A 23,865-nucleotide genomic window follows, 5' to 3' on the forward strand; every position below is an offset into this window, starting at 1 on the left:
TCCTCTCACCTATGATCCATGCATTCCGCTGTTGGGACAGTGTCTTGTCCACACACTGCTCCACTGAAATGCCCTGCACCATTGTGTGGGGCCAGCAGCAGGCTAAGGGGCCTGAACACCAGCCTGGACTCTCTGTTTCCAGCCACTTGCCCTAGAGAAGGGGACTCGTTTTCTGGCAAAAACATGCCATCTCTCCTTGCCCAGCCCTGGGTCACAGGTCCACCCCAGACAGAGGGAGCGCTTCTGATTCTCCAGCCCAGAAGGGAGGCCCCTTTCAGATTCGCACAAAGGCACTGGCTAGCAGAGCTTGGCCCTGGCCTCTGACACAGGTGTCAGTGTGCACACGTGTAGATGCAGATACTGAGGTCGACGGAGGCTACGCTCCGACTCAGAGTCAATAACTGGCAAAGACAGGAACAAGCTCTGCTGTCTGTGACCTTACAACTCAAATTCCCTTCTCTCTGGTTTGCATGACTTTCTTGAAGGGCTGTTTTGTCAGTTGCTCTCAGTGCGTCTGCTTCTTCTCGACCAGGTTGTAACACGGGGTCTCCAGGGAACTCACTGACCTGCAGGAGGCGGAAAAACCTCGTAATGCCCCTCTGCATCCCCTCCCCTTCCTACTTCATGTCCACTCGGTCCACTCAGTGAGTGTGAGAGGTGTACTCGCTTGACAGGTCGGAAGAGAGAAGAGCACTTGGTGTTGAGCTACTTCAGTGAGGCTGGACACTAGACCTAGTGTTAGAAATCAAAAGGCTTCAGAGGGGCTGGGCTTGTGCTCAGTGGTGGAGCACTTGCCTGGCATGTATGTGTGAGGCCCGGGGTTCTACACTCAGCACCACATATAAATAAATAAAATAAACGATCCATTGACAACTAAAAAAAATATTTAAAAAAGAAAAAATGCCTCGGAGGTGATAGGAGGGCCTCTGGGACCTTGTGGCAGTGTGGCTTTGTGTAAGAAGTATGGATGTCAGAGTCAGGCACACACGGTTTAAATCCCAGCTTAACCCCTATAAGGCTTCTTTTCTTTACACAAAAAATGGTTGTGTTATTGACAGCTAAAGTTCGTGAATATTAAAGCATCTAGAATTGTGGTCATCAAGGATGGGTGCTCAGTAAGCATTAATTTCCTCTTTTTCATCTTTCTAGAAGTTGCAATTCCCTTAAAGCATCATATTGTGTTAATTTATATCCTGCACTATCCATGCAGATATTCAATAAATATCTGTTGAATTCAGTATTGTTTGCTTTGCTCATACAGTTGGAAAGATTAATCCTTAGAGTGATTCAATTTGGATGCTATTCCATTAAAGTATTGTGAAATGAAGCATTCTAAGTAATATTCTAAAATAATAAATCTTACCAGATTTTTTCCTCTAAGACCCAGCTCTTTCTCTGATACCCTGTTCATCAGCAGCTTCAGAACAGCTGGTTTGCCAAACTTCTCATCTCAGCTTTCAGTGGAGACAGGAGTCGTGGCAAAATCAAAATGATCTTTTTGATTGACAGTGTGAAGATGTCTTCACTTGTGAGATAGAATCTAAAAACTGTTGTTTTGGCAGTATGATTTGAAATTTGTTTGCAGTTATATTTTTTACTATAATTAAGGAAATCTAGATTCCTGCATATCTGTAAGACATAAAATGCTCATTGGTCTCAGAATTTAAAAGTTAATGTTTTTTAAAAATACTCTTAACAACAAGTATTTCCCCAATTTTCCTATGGTGTCAACTTCAAAAATGTTATTTAAAAAAAAAAAAAAACTATCTGGGGATGTAACTCAGTGGTAAAGCACCCTTGGGTTCAATCCCTAGTACCAAAAACACCAAAACAAACAAGCAAACAGAAAAACCCCACTATCTGGTGAGAAAACTATATTACATTTTCTTCTAAAAATGTGGGAACTGTATGAACATAATCCTAAGGAGCAACAAGATAGAGCCACTGAAAGGGTGCCTGACACCCAGCAGGCACTCAGTAAATATTTGCTGTGTGCACAGGTGAGAATAAATTTAATTCTAATCAAGCAACTGAGTGCCGTCGTAAAGCTGCAAGTGCCCCGGTTTCTCTCCAGATCCAGAACTTCTGGTTTGCAGCTTCTGAGCCAGGAGTGGAGTGCAGGCTTTGGATTCTAGTGGCAGTTATCCTTATTTGATTCATAGTGAAATTCAAATTTAGCGCATTAATCTGTGTTGGCTACTGTGATTCTAGGGCGTCAGCATCGGCAGACTGGCTCTGAAGGGGAACTCAGCCACCTGAACAGCTGCATGTTGTCAGCTTTTATAACATGAAAAATATGACTCATGCCTCTAAAATTACTGTGCCAGTTCTCATAATTCCTCTAGATTCCCAACAGAAACTCCCCTGCCACCCGAATTGGTCCTTTTAGTTTTTTCCACATGAGATCACTATCTCTTGTCAAAGTCTTAAGAAGGAAGATGGTTTTTCACCTGAAGGATGCGCAGGCCCTCCCCTGGTGCAGGGTGTGAGTGTGGGTTTTTCTTTGGGGCCAGATCTGTCTTTCACACATGGGTCCCCTTACTCACTGCTCGTTGCCATTCTAGTCAAGGAAAGCCAGTGCTTATAAATGACGTGCAATTATTCTTTCCACTTGTTCCACTCAGCACTCACACTGCCGAGTTCCTAGAGTCGGAAACAGGCCCAGCAGGAAATGAAGGAGGTATAAACATCTGTGTCATTTCTGTAACCCTAAGGTCGAGCAAGTTACCATCACAGATAGAAGCTCATTTTTTAAAGGCAGTTCACTTCAAACACCTTCTACTTTGTGAAAATGTCATAACAGACTAAATAATTCCAAAAATTCAGTAAATAATAATCACTTAATTTCTAGCATTTGAACCCTGACCTTCTGTATTTTTTATTACTTCATTATAGTTATACATGACATTGGGGTTCGTTTTGACATAATTACGTAAGCACGGAATATGATTTGCTCCAGTGAGGCCCCAGTGCTGCCCCTTTCCCCCCCTTCTCTCTCCGTATTCCCTCTACCTGACTGATTTTTCTTTTACTTACTTGTTGTTTTTAATTACTGCATTACAGATATACATAAAGTTGAAATTCATTGTGGTAAGTTCATATAAGTACCTCAGAAAGTTCCATCAGATTCTTTCCACTGTTCCTCTCTTTTCCCGTCCCACCTCCCTCCCCCTCAATCCCCTTCCTCTACTGCACTGATCTCTCTTCTATTTTCATGGGATTCCCCTGCCTTTCCCCCACCCCCACCTCTTGTTTTGATCTAGAGAAAACATTCAACCCTTGACTTTTCTGGGTCTGGCTTATTTCACCTCACATGATTTTTCTCCAGTTCCATGCACTTACCAGCCAATGCTAGAATTTCATTCTTTTTTATGGCTGAGTAAAACTGTATACTGTATATATACCACATTTTCTTTAACCATTTGTCTGTTGTCCTGGGTTGGTTCCATAGCTTGGCTATTATGAATCGCACTGCTATTTTATAAAACTGATGTGGCTGTACCCCTACAGCATTCTGATTTTAGATCTTTTGGTTATATACCAAGGAGTAGAGTAGCTGGGTCATATGGTGGTTCTGTTCCTAGTTTTATGAGAAATCTATAACTGCTTTCCAGAGTGGTTGTACTAATTTTCAGTTCCAGCAACAATGTCTGAGTGAACCTTTCTCCCTACATCCTTGCCAACATTTATTATTATTTGTATTCTTGATATTGCCATTCTGACTGGAGTGAGATGGAGTATCAGAGGAGTTTGGTTTGCATTTCCCCAGTTGCTAGAGATGCTGAACATTTTTCATATTTATTAGCCATTTGTATTTCTTCTTTTGAAAAGTGTCTGTTTAATTCTTTTTTCCATTTCTTAACTGGGTTATTTGGGTTTTTTTCCTTTTTTGGTGTTAAGTTTTTTGATTTCTTCATATATTCTGGATATTGATCCCCTGTCTGAGCAGCAGCTGGCAAAGATCTTCTCCCACTCTGTAGGCTCTCTTCGCACTCATTTTCTTTGCTGTGCAGAAGCTTTTTAATTTGAGGCCATCCCACTTACTGATTTTTAAATTTTATTTCTTGTGCCTTAGGAATCTTGCTCAGGGAATCAGTGCCTGTACCGAATGTGGAGAGTTGAGTCTATACTTTCATCTGGCAGTTGCAGAGTTTCTGGCCTCATTCCTGGGTCACAGGTCCACTTTGAGTTGACTTTTGTGCAGGGTGAGAGATGTGGATCTAGTTTCATTCTTCTACATGTGAATATCCAGTTTTCCCAGCTCCATTTCTTTAGAAGGCTGTCTTTTCTCCAGTGTATGTACTTAGCGCCTTTGTTGAGCGTCACACAACTGTGTGTGGGTTGTCCCTGTGTCTTCAGTTCCATTGCCTTCATGTCCGTTTGGATGCAGATACAGACTGCTTTTGTTACCCTCGCTAGCTCTGCAGTATAATTTAAGGTCCTGCATTGTGATGCCGCCAGCACCGCTGTCCTTGCTCAGTATTACTTTGGCTGTTCTGGTCTCTTATTCTTTCAAATGAATTTTAGAACCGTTTTTTCTAGTTCTGTGAAAAATGTCATTGGTGTTTTGGTGGGAATTGCACTGAATATGTTTAATGCATTTGACAGTATGACCACTTTTATAACATTAATTCTGCCTATTCAAGAACATGGAATGACCTACTGTATTTTAGCTGCTATAATCTACTATACTTGTGCATATAACAACCATGCTTCATACTGAGTCCATCGAAGGAATGTGTATGGAATGGATTCCACTTTTCATGGTATCAAAATTGTAACTATCTCCAGGGAGACCAAGATTCAAGCATCTCAGATATTCAGTACCCTCTACTTTGTAGTAAAGGTAACTTTGAAGGTACTTGCAGGTACCATCTGGAAATACTCATCAGAATTTTCTAATCAGTAAATCCTCTTTTCAAACAGAAATCTGGTTAAAGAAATAAAGTGCACCAAAAAAGGCAGGAAAGAAAGAGAAAACAAGACTGGGAAGGGAAGGAGGGAGGATGGGAGGAAGATAGGGAGAGAGAAAGGACCAGACTGCCAGATCCCTTTTAATAAGCATGTGGCAGCCACACCTCTTCTGTGGCCCTGGAATTTTGAAAATCATTGCTACTTTTTGAAGTGGTACTTTATTTCCATTGACTGCTGCTCTTTTTTCTTGATTAAGTTTACTATTATAAGATTCTAATATTTTACCTAGTTGTGTAATATCCCTTGAAGGTAGACAATTGTATGAGTTTCCTATTGCTGCTATAACAACTGATCATAAACTTAGTGGCTTAAGGCAACATAAAGGTATTATCTTACAGTTCTGAAGGTTGAAGTTTGAATGACTTCACCACAATTAAAAAGTTGTTCTTCAAGTCAGATGTGGTGGCACACACCAGCAATCCCAGCTTCTCAGTGATTGAGGAATGCGGATCCCAAGTTCGAAGCTAGTCTGGGTAACTTATTGAGACCCTGTTTTAATAACTAAAAGTTTCTGAAAGGACTTGTGATGTAACTCAGTGGTTGAGTGCTTACCTAGCATGTACCAGACCTGGGTTCAATCCTCTGCACCACCAAAAAAAAAAAAAAAAAGAAAAAAGAAAAGAAAAGGAAAGGAAAAAAAGAAAAACAACTGTTCTTCAAAAGACATTGGTAAGAAAATGAAAAGAAAAGCCATAAAGAGCTGGGATAACATACTTGCAAAGGATATACCTAGTGAAGCTATATATACACATGTCTACTGTTTCCAGAATATATAAAGAACTTTAGAATCTCATTTATGTGAATATATGCAACCTAATAAAAAATGAGCAAAAGATTTGAGCAGGCACTTCACCAAACAATATATACGGATAACTAATAAGTACATAAAAATGCTCAGTGTCATTAGTCATTTGTAAAATGCAAATTAAAACCACAGTTGAATATACTACACACTTTGAGAACATCTAAGATCTAAAAGCCTGAAAATACCAAGTGCAGCAGAGGATGTGGAGGAGCCGAAACACTCATACCTGCTGGTGGAAATGTGGAATGGCGCAACTTCTTTGGGAAATTGTTTGGAAGTTTCTCTACGAGTTAAATAGTCGTCTACTTTGCTTCCCAGCCATTGCACTCCTACATCTTTACCCGAGGCGGTGCGGGCACACGGCCACACAGCAGCATGCACACACACCCCGACAGCCGCTGTGCCCGTGCAGCCATGCTGTCCACCCGCAGGTGCACGGGTGAGCTGACTGCGTCTGTACAAGGGGATACCTTCAGCATAAAACCAATCAACTGTCTACACATAATGCAGTTTGGATGAAACTCACAATAATAATACTGAGTAAAAGATGCTAGATCAGAAAGAGTCCACTGAATGGTTTCATACACGGATATGTAGATATATTCTGAAAATCAAACTGACCTAGCGACAGAAAGCAAAGCATGGGTTGGCAGGAGATGAGAGGGGCAGGACCTGGGGATTATGAAGGAGCACAGCTGCCCCCCAGCATCTTAGGACCCAAAGAAAGTTGAGAAAGCCAGTTTTTCTTCCAACAAGGCAAAATCCCTAGTGCCCTTTCTGATGTGGCCAAGTTGACAATGAAAAAGCACACATCTTATAAAGGAAAGCCAGGAAGTGGAGAAAACTGGCTGTGAAATTACCCCCAGGAGGAAGGCCCATCGTCTGAGCAAGAAATGTCCCCCACCTCCAGAGCAGGCTTCCCGGGCTCCAAAGATGGCCTGGACTCCGGGTGCCAGGTGACACAGTGCCCCACCTGGTGCAGCCGAGGGTGGCCGCCAGCCCCACCTGGTACCAGACTTGGCAGTTCACCGTTCTTGCCTCTGAAACGTGAGAGAAGTCACATGCCCCATTCTGACAGAAGTTCTAAGAGATCCTGTGTTTTGATGATTTTTCTTTTTGGTCTGCTACAAAGACAGCATTCCAGGGAAGAGCTGCTCCTTGGGCCACATCCTGGAACAACACGCGTGAGCAGCACAGTATGGGACGTGAGCACGAAGGGGATTCTCACATTGTCAGCCACCAAGACTTCAAACGTGAAGTTTAGGGCGTTTCTAAAGTAGAGCAGAGCAGTCAGGTGGAGAGTTGGGTGCACCTGTGTCAGACGCTCAGAACAGATGGCATTAGAGAAAACTGGGGATTTGCTGGCATCTGGCTTGCACTGGAAGAAGAGGAGACGTGAAGAGACAGAGATGTCTGGCCCCTTGGGGAGAGCCACAGCGAAGCTTCGGTGAGAGCCTGCTCGCTGGCCTGGCCTTTGTTCCTCTTGCTTCACTTGCCCTTCTCCAACCCTGACCCAGGCAGACTATCAGAACCTGCTGGGTCTGGCTTACACTGTAAAGGACAAACCTTTACTGTATGGATTTGAGCACCACGTGGACAGGGACCCTGTGTCCTCAGGGCCAGATGTCAGTGAACCCTACTACCCAGGAGAAAATCCCACTTATTACACACTTGCCCCTTCCTTCACCTTCCTCTGCCTTGAATTCTCCCCTCCACCTCCCCACTGCCTGCTCAGGCTTTATCAGTAATGGTTCTTATAAACACCGAGTACTCGTGGAGAGGGTTGATCCCAGTATAAAGTGATACAAGGAGATCTGTGTACTCGGGTAGAACAAAGAACCCCCCTGAGCTCTGAAGCCCCCTGATGCCCCTCCCCAATTCCACCCAGACTCTCCTACCTCAGAAGGGACACCAGCAGGCAGGGCCTGGTCCTCAGAATCTAGGAGTCAAAGGGAACGGCCTCCAGCTGATCGAGAGCATCTGCAAAAGCCACAGCCCCTGTGCTCTTACTTCTCTCTTATTTTACCAAGTACGTTTCTGTTCCTAAAAAGTGGAATGCTGACTTCGTGTGTATCTGATGTTCACAAAAATAAAATCATGCTGCATGTGTGATTTGTTCTTCGTGCTCAACAGAATGTTCCTGGACTTTGTGCCTGGTGTGTGTAGCTGAGGGTCACTCGTTCTTCATCTGGGTCTGTGTTCTCTAGTATCCCACCATTTACCCGTCCAGTCTGCCTTAGCTTTATTTCACAAGTTTTGATATGTAGCAATTTCATTTTTATTCTGTTCTAAGTATATTTAAGTACCACCCATGATTTTTATTTGACCCATGAGTTATTCAGAAATATATTTTTAAAATTTTCAAATACATTGAGATATTTTATTTTTTGTTAGTGACATTTCTTTATTTTCCCAGAATATTCATTATAGATCATAAGAGGTAAAATATAAACCATATATGTAACTTAAACATTCTTAATTGCCCTATTAAAAGACTAAAAATAAGCAAAAATCAAATTTAAAAATGTTTTACTTAACTCATATATCCAAAATATTATTTAAATATGTGACCATCTTTCAAAGTTATTGCAGGTAGTTTCGATTGTGGGTGTGTGTGTGTGCTCTACCACTGAGCTACACCTCCAATGCTATATCTTGGAGTTTTTAATACTAAATTTTCAGATCTGGTCTTTTACACTTACAGCACATCTCGATTTGGACTCACCGTATTTTAAGTGCTCTATAGCTATTTGAGGGTAGTGGCTACCATATTCAGCCAAGCAGGTTTATAGCATAAAAATTATTTGAAATTTTCTTAAACGTGCTTTCTGGCCTAGTGTGTGGTCAATTTCATATGAGTTGGAAAATAATCGTGTGTCTTTCTGCAACATGTGTACAGGGCCCTGTATGTCAAATCAGTCTCAGTGCTTGCCCTAAATCTCTGTATCTTCACTGACTCATTCTCAGCGTCCCTTGGTTGCACAGCCGCAGCCAAGAGTTGTGCAGTTGTGCTTCCAAGGCAAGTGTGTGGTCCTGGATCGTTCAGCTATGACCGAGGGTGCTGTACCTCATTCTGCCACCATGGTGAGGGTCTGCCGGCTTCTCTTTACAGTTACAAAATAGGTTTACTTCACCTATTTTGAGACCACTTTAATTGGTATATGTAAGTTTAGAGTATTCATAGTAGATCAAACCTATTATCATTATCAGCCCCCAAAATGACTTTTGTCCTAAATTCTATTTCTCTGATAATGATATAGTTATATTCTTTCTTTCCTATAATAGTATATCCCTGTTAGATCTTTCCCAAATTTTTGCTTTCAATCTTTACATGTCCTAATAGTTTAGGAATGTTTCCTGGATAGAGCATGTAACTAAGCTTTGTATCAAATCTGTTTCTTCTAACTTTCACCACTATTGTGATTATTGTTGGAAGTGTTCTCTTTTTCCCTGCCCCTTTTTTTCTTTCTATACTATTTTCTCCTTTGGGGCCTTTTAGAAGGAGGATTTTTGGTTTTGTGTATTTTCTTAGTGCACTTTTCCACTAATAGTGTATTTTATTTCTATTATTGTAGCAGTTATTTTGAAATTTTACCTCTAAGATACCTAAACACCTCTCGAACAATGAACAGACCAAAGAACACTTGAGTTCCGTTAGCTGCCCTTCTGACATACATTCTGCATTGTGGTCCAGTGTTCTAATTCTTTTCATTATCCCTTCTAATTGCACATAATCAGAATTAATATTCTGAGACTGGGTTAATTAATAATATGAGACTTGGTCAGAGCTGAAGCATCGAGACCTTAGTGCATGCTTGAGTCTTTGCAGACTCCACTTAAAAACACAAATCCAAAGATAAAAACAGCAAGGTTTCAGGACTGCACAGCACCAGCCCTGAAGCCTGAACCCAGGGCCTGGCCCCGCTGCCCTTGGCACAGCGCAGGGGTCTCTGCCTGTGGGGGGCAGTTTTGTTGCATACCCTCCTTTGCTGTCTGACCTCCCTTCTGAGACCACCTTCCTTCCTGTGGAGCACATTCTTTGGAAGCTCTACCAGGTTATTCTGCCTTATTCTGCATGATTCCTGGGGCCTATCTTCAGGCCAGTGTTCATTTTCTCACAGAACTCAGAACATAGGCCTCAGAACACAGGCTCAGAACACAGGCTCAGAACCAGGCCTCAGAACACAGGCTGAGAACACAGGCTCAGAACCAGGCCTCAAACACAGGCTCAGAACACAGACTCAGAACACAGGCCTCAGAACGCAGGCTCAGAATACAGGCTTAGAACACAGGCCTCAGAACACAGACTCAGAACACAGACTCAGAACACAGACTCAGAACACAGGCTCAGAACACAGGCCTCAGAACACAGGCCTCAGAACACAGACTCAGAACACAGGCTCAGAACACAGACTCAGAACACAGGCTCAGAACACAGACTCAGAACACAGGCTCAGAACACAGACTCAGAACACAGACTCAGAACACAGGCTGAGAACACAGGCCTCAGAACACAGGCCTCAGAACACAGACTCAGAACACAGGCTCAGAACACAGGCTCAGAACACAGACTCAGAACACAGGCTCAGAACACAGGCTCAGAACACAGACTCAGAACACAGGCTCAGAACACAGGCCTCAGAACACAGGCCTCAGAACACAGACTCAGAACACAGGCTCAGAACACAGACTCAGAACACAGGCTCAGAACACAGACTCAGAACACAGACTCAGAACACAGGCTGAGAACACAGGCCTCAGAACACAGGCCTCAGAACACAGACTCAGAACACAGGCTCAGAACACAGGCTCAGAACACAGACTCAGAACACAGACTCAGAACACAGGCTGAGAACACAGGCTCAGAACACAGGCCTCAGAACACAGGCCTCAGAACACAGGCTCAGAACACAGACTCAGAACACAGGCCTCAGAACACAGGCCTCAGAACACAGACTCAGAACACAGGCTCAGAACACAGGCTGAGAACACAGGCCTCAGAACACAGGCCTCAGAACACAGGCTCAGAACACAGACTCAGAACACAGACTCAGAACACAGGCTCAGAACACAGACTCAGAACACAGGCTCAGAACACAGGCTGAGAACACAGGCCTCAGAACACAGGCCTCAGAACACAGGCTCAGAACACAGACTCAGAACACAGGCTCAGAACACAGACTCAGAACACAGGCCTCAGAACACAGGCTCAGAACACAGACTCAGAACACAGGCTGAGAACACAGACTCAGAACACAGACTCAGAACACAGGCTCAGAACACAGACTCAGAACACAGACTCAGAACACAGGCTGAGAACACAGGCCTCAGAACACAGACTCAGAACACAGGCTGAGAACACAGGCTCAGAACACAGACTCAGAACACAGGCTGAGAACACAGGCCTCAGAACACAGACTCAGAACACAGGCTGAGAACACAGGCCTCAGAACACAGACTCAGAACACAAGCTGAGAACACAGGCCTCAGAACACAGGCTCAGAACACAGACTCAGAACACAGGCTGAGAACACAGGCCTCAGAACACAGACTCAGAACACAGACTCAGAACACAGGCTCAGAACACAGGCTCAGAACACAGACTCAGAACACAGGCTGAGAACACAGGCTCAGAACACAGGCCTCAAAACACAGGCCTCAGAACACAGGCTCAGAACACAGACTCAGAACACAGGCTCAGAACACAGACTCAGAACACAGGCCTCAGAACACAGGCCTCAGAACACAGGCTCAGAACACAGACTCAGAACACAGGCTCAGAACACAGACTCAGAACACAGACTCAGAACACAGGCCTCAGAACACAGGCCTCAGAACACAGGCTCAGAACACAGACTCAGAACACAGGCTCAGAACACAGACTCAGAACACAGACTCACAACACAGGCCTCAGAACACAGACTCACAACACAGGCTCAGAACCAGGCCTCTGCTGCTTTTGTCATCCTCTTGCTATGGAGGACGAGTTTTCAGGATATTTAGGTTCCTCTGAGGATTTCCTCTCCACAATTCCTAGGATCTTTAACTTGGCCACTCTTCGTTTTCCCTCTGAGGCTCCGGGTGTGAGATCTAGTTTGTTTGTTGTGCTTGGAATCCTGTGAGCCCTGGACTCACGTGGGGTTTTCAGAGACCTGGGCTCTGCCTGCAGAGCTGCTCTCTGTCTCCTTTGCTTCTGAAGTACTGAGCAGAGTCCTCCGCTGTACTCTGGGCCTGTTACCCCCACTGCTCTGGGAGTCTTTGAGTCCCGGCTCATCTTAGTACTTCTCTTTTCCAGCTGTGAATGATGTGCTCGGGACCCTCGGCTGGTTGTTCTTTCATTAGTGACTAAGTCACTCTCCTCTTTCTTCTCCCGTGCCAGCCATCCCTACTTTATATTCTGTCTGAAAATCTGGCACGCTGGGAGCTGCAGGTTTGATTTTGCTGCCATTTCTACCTGCCCATTCCTCCTCTTGCTGCAAATTTAAAACTTCCTTTTGCATTATAAACTAAGAGTTTTTAAACTGGACCGGTAGGAATTCTTTGAGTCCTGGGTGACAGTAGAGTTCTTCCAGGTTCTCAGCGTCTTCCTGGAGGCATCTGGAGGTGAGAGTGCTCAGCACCACTTTAAATGAATCCTCAGCATGAGGACTTGGACCGCTCAGGGGTAGGGATTCGAGACACAGGCCTGCGCCAAGGCTGGTTGTTCAAAGCAGGTAGTTTCCCTCTGGTCCTGAAGGGTGACAGTCCTTCCGACGTTCAGCACGTGCGTTTCATGCCTGCCCGGTGAGCGTGGTTCTTGGTGCTCCTGCGGGTCGCGGTGTGGACTGGTCATCAGGTTTGGAAGGTGCCTTCCAAGGAGGATGGCCGCCAGGCCCTCCTCACGGGTTCTTCCTTTCACGGCTCCTTTTGACTCTCTTGGCTTGGAATGATCTTAGAGACACAGAGACGTCGCAGAGACAGTGCTGAGGGATTGATTCCCTCTGACCCATCTTCTCTAACTGCGGTGTCTGTCAAAACTAAGAAATGAGCATTGATACGGGATGAACCGAGCTGCAGACCTGATTCAGATCCCACTAGTTTTCCACTGAGAGCCTTTCTCTGTCCTTTCACTTGAGTTTTGCTCTCTGCATTTCCTCGCTTTTTGCCCAACTCATTGATGAACTTCAAGGTATTTCCCTGCATTTTAACTAGAATTTATTTTTAGTGGGAAAGTTGTTAAGGTACCTAGTCTGACGTGCTTCTAGAAAGGAAGTTTGGGAGTTTGGGGTTTTTAAAAATCAGTTTCCCTCAAATGATGTTCATATCTGAATGACCAAGTTGAATGTGTCTTCTTGTGTTTGTGTCATTAAATTTCCTAACCTAGAAGTAAAGGCACTGTCATTTTAATGGTAAAAGCGTTGAATAACATGAGCGTGAGACCAGAGATCAAGAGATCAAGACTCTATCACGACCCTCTCGGTGGGAGATGGAGTCAGGGAACTGGGGAGGCTATGGGCAGACGGAAAGGAAAGGAGGAAACGGTGTGAGGGACACAATGAAGCAGAACTTGTTGAACATGCTAGTGAAATCTGCATTTTTAAAACTTATTTTTAGATATAGAAACATCACGAAATGTTTAAGTCAGGTTAAACATATATACTTCCTAAAACATCATTTCTTTATGGTGAAAACATTCAAGTCCTTTCTCCTAGCTCTTTGAGAAGTACAGTATGTAATTAGCAGCAGCACCCAGAACTTGCTCCTAACTTCAACTTAGTGCCCACTGACCAACCTTTCCCCTGCCTCCCCAATTCTCACCAGCCTCCAGTAACCACCATGCCACTCTCAACTTCATGAAGTCATTTTTTTTAATATTCTATATATGAATGAGATCATGGGGTACTTGTCTTTCAGTGCCTGGTTAATTTCACTTACCATCATGATCTCCAGTTCTAACCACGTCGTTGCAAGTGACAGGGCTTCATTTTTTATGGCTGAATAGTATTCCATCCTATATATGTGCCGCATTTTCTTTTTCCAGTCCTCAGGTGATAGATGCTTAAGCTGTTCCCATTTCTTGGCTATTGCTACAATGTACCTGGGAATGCAGATGTCTCTTCAACATACTGATTCCATTTTCTTGGGATACGGATACCCTGTAGTGGGATTTCTGAATCAAATGGCAGTTCAGTTTTTAGTTTTTCGAGCCACTTCCATACGACTTTACTAGTTTACACTGCCACCAGCATTGTGCAAGGGTTCCTTCTTCTCCATATCACTGGCACTTGTCATCTTTTCTCTTTTGACAGTTGCATCCTTACTGGAGTGAGGTTACATCTCGTTGTGGTTTTGATTTGCATTTCCCTGAACATTTTCTTATATGCCTGATGAGCATTTGTATGCCTTCTTTCAAGAAATGTCTGTTTAAGTCTAGTGCCCATTTTTAAATCAGGTTTTATGATGGGGTTTTATTTTATTTTAGTTTATTCTTTGCTGTGCTGGGAATTGAACCCAGGACGTTCCCAAGTTTTTTGAAACTCAACACAAATTAAAGACATAAATGTAAAACCTGAAACAATGAAACTACTAGAAGAAAACATAGGGGAAGCACTTCAGGAATTGGAATGGGCAAGGGTTTTTTTGGGGGGACAAGATTCCAAAAAGCACAGGAAACAAAAGCAGAAATAGACAAGTGGGATTCCAAGCTAAACAGCCCCTGCACAGCAGAGAAGACAATAACTCCCCTTTGAAAAATATCGAATATGAATTGCTTGTCAGATGGATAGTTTGCGAGTATTTTCCCCAACTCTGTGGACTGCTTCCTCACTATGGCTGTTTCCTTTTCTGTGCAGAGCTTTTTGGCTTGATGTAATTTCACTGTCCATTTTTGCTTTTATTTCCTGTGACTGAGGAGGTCTTTTCTAGCAGTTTTCATGCATTTGCATCTTTACTGTGTTTTGAGTTGATTGCATAACTGGCAAGAGAGCCAGGTCCATCTCCCTCTTCGGCAGGTGACAGTTTTCCCAGCACCGTTGCTGAGGACTGCCCTCTCTGCACCACGTGTTCTCAGCACCTCTGCCAAAAGCAGGTTGGCTGTAGGACACGCTCAGGCTTACCCCGGGCTGTCCGTCCTGATGTACAGCCTGTGTCTGTTGTTATGCCAACGCCATGCTGCTTAGGTCTCTGCAGCTTTGTGGTGTGTTTTGAGGTCAGGTATCGTGATGCCTTCTGCTTTCTGCTTTGTTCTTTTTGCTCAGGATGACTTTGTATATTCAGGGGTTTTTGTTGTGTCTTTGTCTGGATTGGTTGTCAGGATAAGGTTGGCCTTGTGGAATGTGTTTGGAAGAAACCCCTCCTCTTTAATTTTTTGGAATAATTTTAGAAGAATCGGTATTGATTCTTTTTTCAATGTTTGGTAGAAGGCAGCAGTGAAGCTGCCTGATCCCAGACTTTTCTTTGATAGGAAGTTTTTATTGCTGATCCAATCTTGTTACTTGCTCTTTTCAGCTTTTCTGTTTCTTCATGATTCCGTCTTAGTAAGGGGTATGTGTCCTGAAATTTGTCCATTTTTCCTAGGTTATCAGATTTGTTGGTACAGAGTTGTTCATATTAACAAGTAAGGCTCCCTTTTACTTTTGTGGTATCAGTTATGATATCGCCCTTTTCATCACTTATTTTATTTAAGTCTTCTCTTTTTCTTAGTTCATCTAGCTCTAAGGGTTTATCAGTTTGTTTACTTTTTTAAAGAATCAGCTCTTCTCTTTATTGTTCTTTTGTATTTTTGTATCTATTTCATTTATTTCTGCTCTGATTGTCATGATTCCTTTTGTTTTATTTATTTGGGGTTTGGTTTCTTCCTGATTTTCTAGTTGCAGAAATAGGTTGAGTTGCAGCAATAGGTTGTGTATTTGAGATCTTTCTGCTTTTGTGATGTAAGCATTAATTGCTATAAACTTCTTTCTTAATGTTGTATTTGCTGTAAGCCATAGATTTTTGATATGTTGTTATCTCCCTATTCATTTATTTCAATAAATTCTTGAATTTCCTCCTTGATTTCTTCCTTGACCCACTGGTTGTTTAAGAGTAAGTTGTTTACTATCCATGTATTTGTATAGTTTGAAGTTTTTTGTTTGTTGATTGCTACATTTATTGCATTACAGTTGGAAAAGATACACAATATAATTTTAATTTCTTAAAATTTGTTGAGACTTGTTAAGAATATTGACAAAACATTTACTGGCTTTAAGGCACATTCCAAGGTGTTTCTTTGGTGCTGGAATTTAGTCAAAGTTATTGAACTACAACTTACAACATTTTATTATATTTGTGACTCCACATGTTACTATTTAATGCAAAAATAACAACTTATTATGAATTAAGAAAAAGTAATACCTGAGAAGATATTTAGCCTTACATGCAGTGTTTATGAACTGCTGTTAACAATTAAAATCGTTCATGTTGTGTGTGTGTGTGTGCATACAAGTACATATGCGTATATTCTAAAGAGAATAAACACCAAGCTGCAAATAAGCCAGGAGCTGAAACTCGGAAGGAGTGTGAGGGAACATTTGACTCATCTGCTGGTTTATGGCTTTCAGGGAATTGATGCTGATGTCACATCAGAAAAGCATCGAGCAGCTGCAGGAGACCATTAGACAGAAGATGCTGAGTGACGATAGCTGGAAGGAGAAGGTAACAAGCAGCGTGGTTTCACCAGCCTGTGTCGAGTTTGCTAGAATACTGTCCCAGAGAGATTTCTTTGCTTCTGTCTACACTTTTGATTCCTTCTGGGATTTCCAACAGGAAACATGCTTATGATGTGTATTTTCTAAAATATTACACAACATAATAGGAAATAAAAAATAAGAACAGATTTTGAAATCTTGGAAGATTAAGATAGCCCTTGGTTCTCATGCAGAAGCATGATTTTTACTTTCAAATGTTAATCGTTTTCACATAAGTGTAAGAATCTATATTTGATCAGATTTCTTTTTTCTTTTTTTTTTTTTTTTTGGTACTTGAGATTGAACTTGGGCACTTAACCACTGAGCCACATCCTGAGTCCTTTTTTTTTTGTTTGTTTAGAGACAGGGTCTCACTGAGTTGCTTAGGGCCTTGCTAAATTGCTGAGGCTGGCTTTGAACTCACGATCCTCCGGCTTCAGCCTCCCAAGCCGCTGGGATTACCAGGAGTGCACCACGGGGCCTGACTGATCACATTCTTCGGAGAAGGGAAATGTTCTTACAACTTCTCTGCTTCTCTTATAAGAAGATAATAGAAAAGAGTGGAAAATGACTTAAAATTATTTAGTTATGGACTTTCATCATATTTATCCTGGCAAAATAAAATGAGTCACCATTTAGCCTGCTATTATAAAGAAATGTTTGCTTTTAGAGTATGAAAAAAATGCACTGATTCTAATCTTTAGATTCTGTATGTTTCAAAGTTTCAACAGTGAAAATGTGTGACTTGTAATTTCATGTAGTATGAGTCATGTTTTTAAAATTGTTAGTCCCTGTCCTCTGAAGCCACGCACAGCTCGAGTCACTGAGGTGACAGCATCATCTCCTGACGTACCTCTCCAGTACTCTTGGTTGACTGCTGGGCTCTACCCCGCACCCTGAGGGCCTCCCCACGGAGCCACGCCCCGTCTGGGTTTTCTTGTAACTCGTGAATGTTCTCTTGAATGGACGCTGGCCACTGAAACTCAGGTTGTTTGACTGACGTCCTCACAGCTTGTCTGGTTGTTATCAGACTCCTCTCCTCGGGGACTAGACCCTGTAACTTGTAACCTCCATCAGTAACAGTGGCCACCTTCAAACTGACATCTCCAGCAGGGATCCCAGCTCCGCCATCAGCAACCTTTAGGTGTGTGACTGGCTCAGGTCAACTCTAAATTGTCTCTTCTGTTTCTGGTCTTCGAACGTATTCAGCTGGTAAGACCCCTCCACAAATCCACACCTGTCTTCTGTTCCTAAGAGTGCAGAGTAGGCTACTGTAACAAGGTGATCGCCATGACCTCAGTTCCATGTTGGTGAGAACAGAATTTAAGAGTATGGACTAAAGTTGCTGTAAGTGCCCCTGGTTTGTTGCACAGCCCGTTCTTTTCTTTCTTCTAAGGCCCACACTTTTTAATGTTTATAAGCCTTGGTTGTATTAATTACCTGCTCTGTTCTTATTCTCTTCTCCCATCCTTACCAAATCCATGTTTCAAAATTCAAAACGAAGATGACCAACTTAACAATCCAAAATATGCAAAGTAAAATGAGAGACGATCTTGAATCCATCCGTCTTATAGGCTGTTTGGCACTGTGGTGAAGAGCTACTGAAAGGTTCTCTCCCACTTTCTCTAAGAGACTAGAAATTGAAGCCACCTTCTGGAGACTAGCTGGTCAGTATATGTCCCATCTTCTGACTCGGAACTTAATTCTGATGGAATTGACATGAACAGAGATCAGCAACCCTTCCCTTTCCTCAGAACCTGAGCTTCCTGTTTGACGCTGTTCGGGGAACTTGCTGCCTTTGCTGGAGCCGATGTGCCCCACCTGCACATGCGCCCCCACGAGAGGTTTTCAGGTCCATAGCACTGGCAAGGAGCTCTCTGCTTCTGACCCACACTGGCCTCCCGTTTGCTGTGCCCTGGTCCTGAGGCACGAGCACTCAGTAGAGTGAGGTAGCGGTCGCAGCTGACCCTGCGGAAGCTTTATGTTCTTCCTTTATGCTGAGTTTATGTGATGGGGAAATACTCCTGGAAAATGTCTCAAAGTTCTTACGAAGACCATGCTATCTGGCACAGATGTGACGTGTACTTTTGGTGTGTGTACTTTTCTATAGTTTGACTTCTTGTTAATAAACATTATCATTTTAACTTGCAGTAAATCGAGATCCAGGCCAGCAAAGGCAGGGAATGATAATTAGGTCTTGGCTGTGTTAGCTATGGAGACTATGAATAAAGACTTCTCTGAAAGTCCTCATATGAGAAAGGAGAATCGCTAGTATGACATTGTCATCTCTTCCTTGGGTCACTGTGCCTTTGTGTAGGAGTGAAATGTTCCCTTCACAAATATATAATACGTGTATTAGAATAAACTTCATAACTTAAATGCCTTTAACATTCAAACAAAGTGGACTGCAATTTGTGCCTGAGCTTAATTAGTTTAGAGTATGTAAAGAGCTCACAATAGAAGCAACAGTTGCTACGCAACAGGGGTGGCATGTTAAAATAACTGTATTTACTAATTGTCGTGGCTTTTGTTTATTTCAAGTATTGCTTTGATCCAAAGAAAGCAAATTAATGTGCATGCTGAACCTTTAAAATTGGTTCCAAATGCTCACTGTTGTTACTATTCAGTGAACATTTAGTAATTAAAAAGTCTCCCGTGACCAGATAGATGCTCACAGAACCATTCACATCACTTGCCGACTGTCACTTATTAGCGCAGTAAACAAATCCCAACCAAATATTTCCTAGATTATCAAGGCATTACTTTCAGAAACATTTTAGAACTGCACAATTGACCTCATCTTAAGCACTACATGAAACTTTTGAAAACAAACAAAGCCTTACTTCTGGCTGAAGTCACTGGATCAATAGTGAAAATGCAAGAGAAAAGTTAACTTCAAGAAATGTTAAATTTTCATTTTGAAGGGTGGAAAAAAATCTGCAATTCTTTTTCAAAAGCAAGAGCCAAATGGTCTAATAATTCCCAATGTGTTGTAATAGACCATTAGTAAAACAAACAAAAAAAAACATGCACAATACAAACTTTGACAGAGATGAAATTATTCATATAATACCTATTAACATTTATACCTAATAAATGTATGGCTAAAAAGAATCCTGAAGGCACACTTTAACTTTTTAAATCATGCTATGTAACTTTAATAATTGGATTCATATGAACTATCAACATGTAGAAGCAAAAGCTCTGACAACCTCAGCACAATGGCTTGGAGGAAAGAAATGGGAAACAGACGCTCCCTAACAGTGGTTCAGCCCCATAGACCCACCGCAAGGTGGCACTGCCATCGTCAAAGCGCATTCAGTATGTCCAGCGTCACTTAGCCTGACCCACTTGGCATGTGCCCAGGACCACAGGCATCAACCTATGACTGGGCGAAATTGGCCAGCACAAAGCCTGTTTTGTGATAAAGTTTTGAAAATCTCATATAATTTGTTGAACACTGTCCTTTTCTATATCACTGGCCAAGGAAAAAATCAGAATTCAAAGTACGCTTTCTGCTGAATGTGTCACTTTCACATCACTGTCAAGGTGAAAGAGCCTGCGCCGAGGACCACCTGTGTGCTCTCATGAGATTCTTTACAGTACGCATAGTGGTGTACGCTGGAAGGTAGACTGCACTAAAGATGTGTTCTGTACGCCTAAAGCAACCACAGAAATAGAAAAAGAGCTGATAAACCAGTAAAGGGATAAGTTGAATTTAAGAAATATTCATTGCAAAAAGAAGATAGAAAAAGAGAAAAGATAAGGCGGGCCAAATAGAAAGCGCAATGCAGGACAGTGGATTCAAAGCTGCTTTCACCAACAATAACAATAAATGTAAACGGTTTAAACCAGGGGTCAGGAGACTTTTTAAAAAAGTTTTAGTGAGTAAGTAGTGTTGGTTTTGTGGAAACAAAACCAGTTAACTCTGCCATTACACGTAGCGCAAGCAGCCAGAAGCAAAATGCAAATGAACGGGCACTGCTGGGTTCAGCCTGCTGACCATGGTTTGTTAATCCCTGGTCTATGTATCTCCACTTAAGAAACACAGTTTTTCATCTTGGGTAAAAGTGCAAGATCCTATCATAAGTTGACTGGAAGAAATGTGCTTTAATGTGAAGATGCAGCAGATTAAAAGTAAAAGGTGAAAAAGGTATGTTATGCTACCACAAATCCAGAGGATGTTGGCATAGCTTTATTCCCGTCAGGCACAACAGACTTCAGAGCAAAGAAATGAGAAAATTTAGGATATTGCCAGGGATAAAGAAGGTCATTTCATGTGATAAAGTAGGACACAATAATCCTAAATGTTTATTCACCTAATAGCAAAAAATTGATAAAACTACAAGGAGAAAGAGACCAGAGTCTGAAATGTAATCTCTCTCTCTCTGTCTGACAGAAAAGTAGCCAGAAAACCAGAAATAACCTGTACTATGGAAAATGGTATCACAATGTATTTTTAAGAGATATTGAACAATAATATTAACAAACTTGACCCAACTGATATTTATAGAATCCTCCACTTAACAACAGAGTACACATTCCTCTTATGTAGCCATAAAGCATTTCCCAAAATGAATCATATTTTCTGTTATACATAATTTTTAATCCAGAAGGATTTAAATCATATAGTTTTTTTTCTCTGACTAAAATGGAATTAAATTAGAAATCATTAACAGAATGGTATCTGGCAAAATCACCCAGTATTTTGAAACTACATGAATACCAATCCACCTTGTTAGCTACTCTGCTATAAATCAGGGGGGAGGGAGTTACAGGAAAACCCAAGCATGGCCCCCACAGAATCCACCAGGACATCTGAGCATGCCCACCTCCCCACTGCAAGAGCTCTTGATCTTGATGGAGTTACTTAACCTCTCTGAGCCTATTTTGTAATCTAGACAGTGGGAATAATAGTTTTCAATCAGTATTTGTTTTTAATTTTGAGAATAGTACAATGATTTATTTTAGGAGATATATTTTCAAGAATGCTATGTGCATATCAAATGTGAACAGTTGATCTGATACCCATTTTGGCATCTGAAGTTCCCTTTGGTTTTAGAGGGATCACTGAATAGCAGGCGGCTATGTTCTAATGTGGTGATGGGCTCCCTGAACAGTCAGGAGGTGACAACAGTTAGGAGGATCTCGCTTGGAAAAAAACCAGTGAAAAGATGGTATTTTGCACATCAGTACTAGATAGAGATGTTCTAAGATACTAACTCTGCACTTTAATAACACATACAAAAGGAATGAGCTACATTCAGAATGCTCTGGACTCATCAGGAGGCCCTCACCAAGGAGGTGGAGTTGGAACTCGTAGAGGATATGGATAATAAAAAACAAAAATAACTAAATCCTGGAATGTGCACACGGATTACTGATTTTACTTTGTGTGACTCGAGCTCACATTTGTTTTATGCTACTTAAAAAAAGCAGTATTATCCCATAATCATCAAAATTACTGTTAGTTACTGTATGCAGGAGCTTATGCTTTGTATGTGCAGCATTGACACCATGTGTTTGCATAAACATCAGCCCAGCAGTTATATAAAGCATAAACACACAACTAGGCATGTATTCAACCCCTTGATGGTACAGGTATGTTCTGTAAGCAGATCGCTGTGTGAGCTCTTCACTGTTCAAGCTCCTCAGGTCGTGAAGGGACCAGCAGGCTCGGCCACAGCATCGTCACATTAGGGTGGTTCTTGGCATCCCATGCAGTTCTGGAAATCCCATCGGAAGTTCACCGCTTTGCTTTTCCTTCTCAGGTTGTGCAATTAAAAACCAAGCCAGTAACAGTCAATCATTCTTGCCCCTCTGCCCCAGTGCCTTCTCTTTCCCACGGTCTGTGTGCGCCCTTCTGTCTGCCTACCCGCAGAAGTTCAAGGAGGTGTCAGGGGCGAGATCTCCTCACAGAACATTCTGCCACTCAAAGCTCTGCCCTTCCCATTTCTTCCCCGAGTGCTTCCTTTGTTTCCTCTGCATCAAAGGACCTCTTCTCCATCAATAAAATTGAGGAACTTCTTTTTAAAGAGGTTCTTCCAAAGTCTTTTCTGTCATCTCATTTAGACCATGTCCTGTTCCACCTACTTTGTGTTCCATTCACTTATTTTGAGCAATCCTTCATATTTTGAAAGATACATTTTGTCCTAAAATAACTACTGGGCTCTACCAATTAACCACACAAGAGATTATTTTTGAAACACTTCACATTTTAGTACCTTGACGTGCATTTTTCTTAAGCATCTCAAACAATGTTGCTTTAAAAAGAATAGTGTCAAAACATCCTGTGATCTTTAATTCATGAAGTGATGCCCTCTGACTTTTCCTAATATTTTGCATTTGACGTCCTCCTTTCCTGTCTTGACTTATCTATCCCAGTGTGATCAAATGGGGAAAGGAGAAGTCCAGCTGGAGTCGTCCAGGGCTGCCACACACAGTTCCAGCTGTACCCTGCATGAGGGCCTTAGCCAAAGGGGCAGCCGGAGCTGGACTCCTGCCCATGCTCTGCTCTCCAAGTCCTGCACCTGGCATGAGGCTGTTTTCATCTCAGGAAAGGAGTGCTTTGTCAATTCACACAAAGGTGTCCTGTGGGCTGGTGGCCCCATAAAAGGTCACATACAGAGTTTTGATTTTATACTAATGCATTGAGAAACCAGTAAGAGGGAATAAAAGAATCTCATTGGTATTTTGTAAAGAAGACTGCTATGTGTAGCATGGATTAGAGAGGCCAGAATGGCAATAAGGGAGCCGGTCAGGAAGGGATGGTGACCAAAATTCGGGTGGCGGAGGGAGCGGTGAGGAGAAACGGACTCAAGGCATTTTCATTAGGTGTGGTGAGGCGAAGGAGGGAGTTTGAGAGATGGCTCCAGTTACTGTGGACAGTGGTGCTGTGTCCCCACATGGAGGGCCTGGCGAGGAACAAGCTTTGGGGAGGCTATCATGTCCAAGGCCATGCCGCTTGTTGGACACACCCGTGAGCTGCACAAATGCTACAGAAGGCAAGTGGACATGAGTCCCTGATCACACCGGGGTCTATCCCCAGTGCCCCTGAGGCTTTCCTCTTCTTCAGCAGTCTGGAGCAGCCCACGTGAACAATCCTATAATGTTCTGACAGATCATCAGTAGACTTTTGCCCAAACTTTCCAGAAAGTTATTTTGAGAGAGCCAGAATAGCTCCTCGCATTGACTGTCAACCCAATTCCCGTGCCTCTGGGGCAGGTGTCCAGTTCCGGCAACTGACTGGGGCTGGTCTTCTGTCTCATTTAATTTAAAGGGTTTCCTGTGGACTTCCTTAGCAAACCTTCTGTTTCTTAGCAGACCCCCCTTGAGATATCAGGAATATCCAGGTCAACTCCCCTTTTCCTAGTGGCCAGAACC

The 23,865-nt window shown here is 42.6% G+C and overlaps 1 protein-coding gene across 2 annotated transcripts in view; it reads left to right on the forward strand.

Moving 5' to 3' along the window:
* The window catches only part of Lekr1 (leucine, glutamate and lysine rich 1), a 152,314-nt gene that overhangs the window by 110,344 nt on the left and 18,105 nt on the right, over positions 1–23,865 (forward strand). For both annotated transcript variants that reach the window (XM_047563674.1, XM_047563675.1), the window contains one exon: positions 16,357–16,450. In XM_047563674.1, coding sequence (XP_047419630.1) covers positions 16,357–16,450 — 94 coding nt within the window. The remainder of the gene's footprint in view (positions 1–16,356; positions 16,451–23,865) is intronic.

Source organism: Sciurus carolinensis, chromosome 9, assembly GCF_902686445.1.
Source record: "Sciurus carolinensis chromosome 9, mSciCar1.2, whole genome shotgun sequence".
NCBI lineage: Eukaryota > Metazoa > Chordata > Mammalia > Rodentia > Sciuridae > Sciurus > Sciurus carolinensis.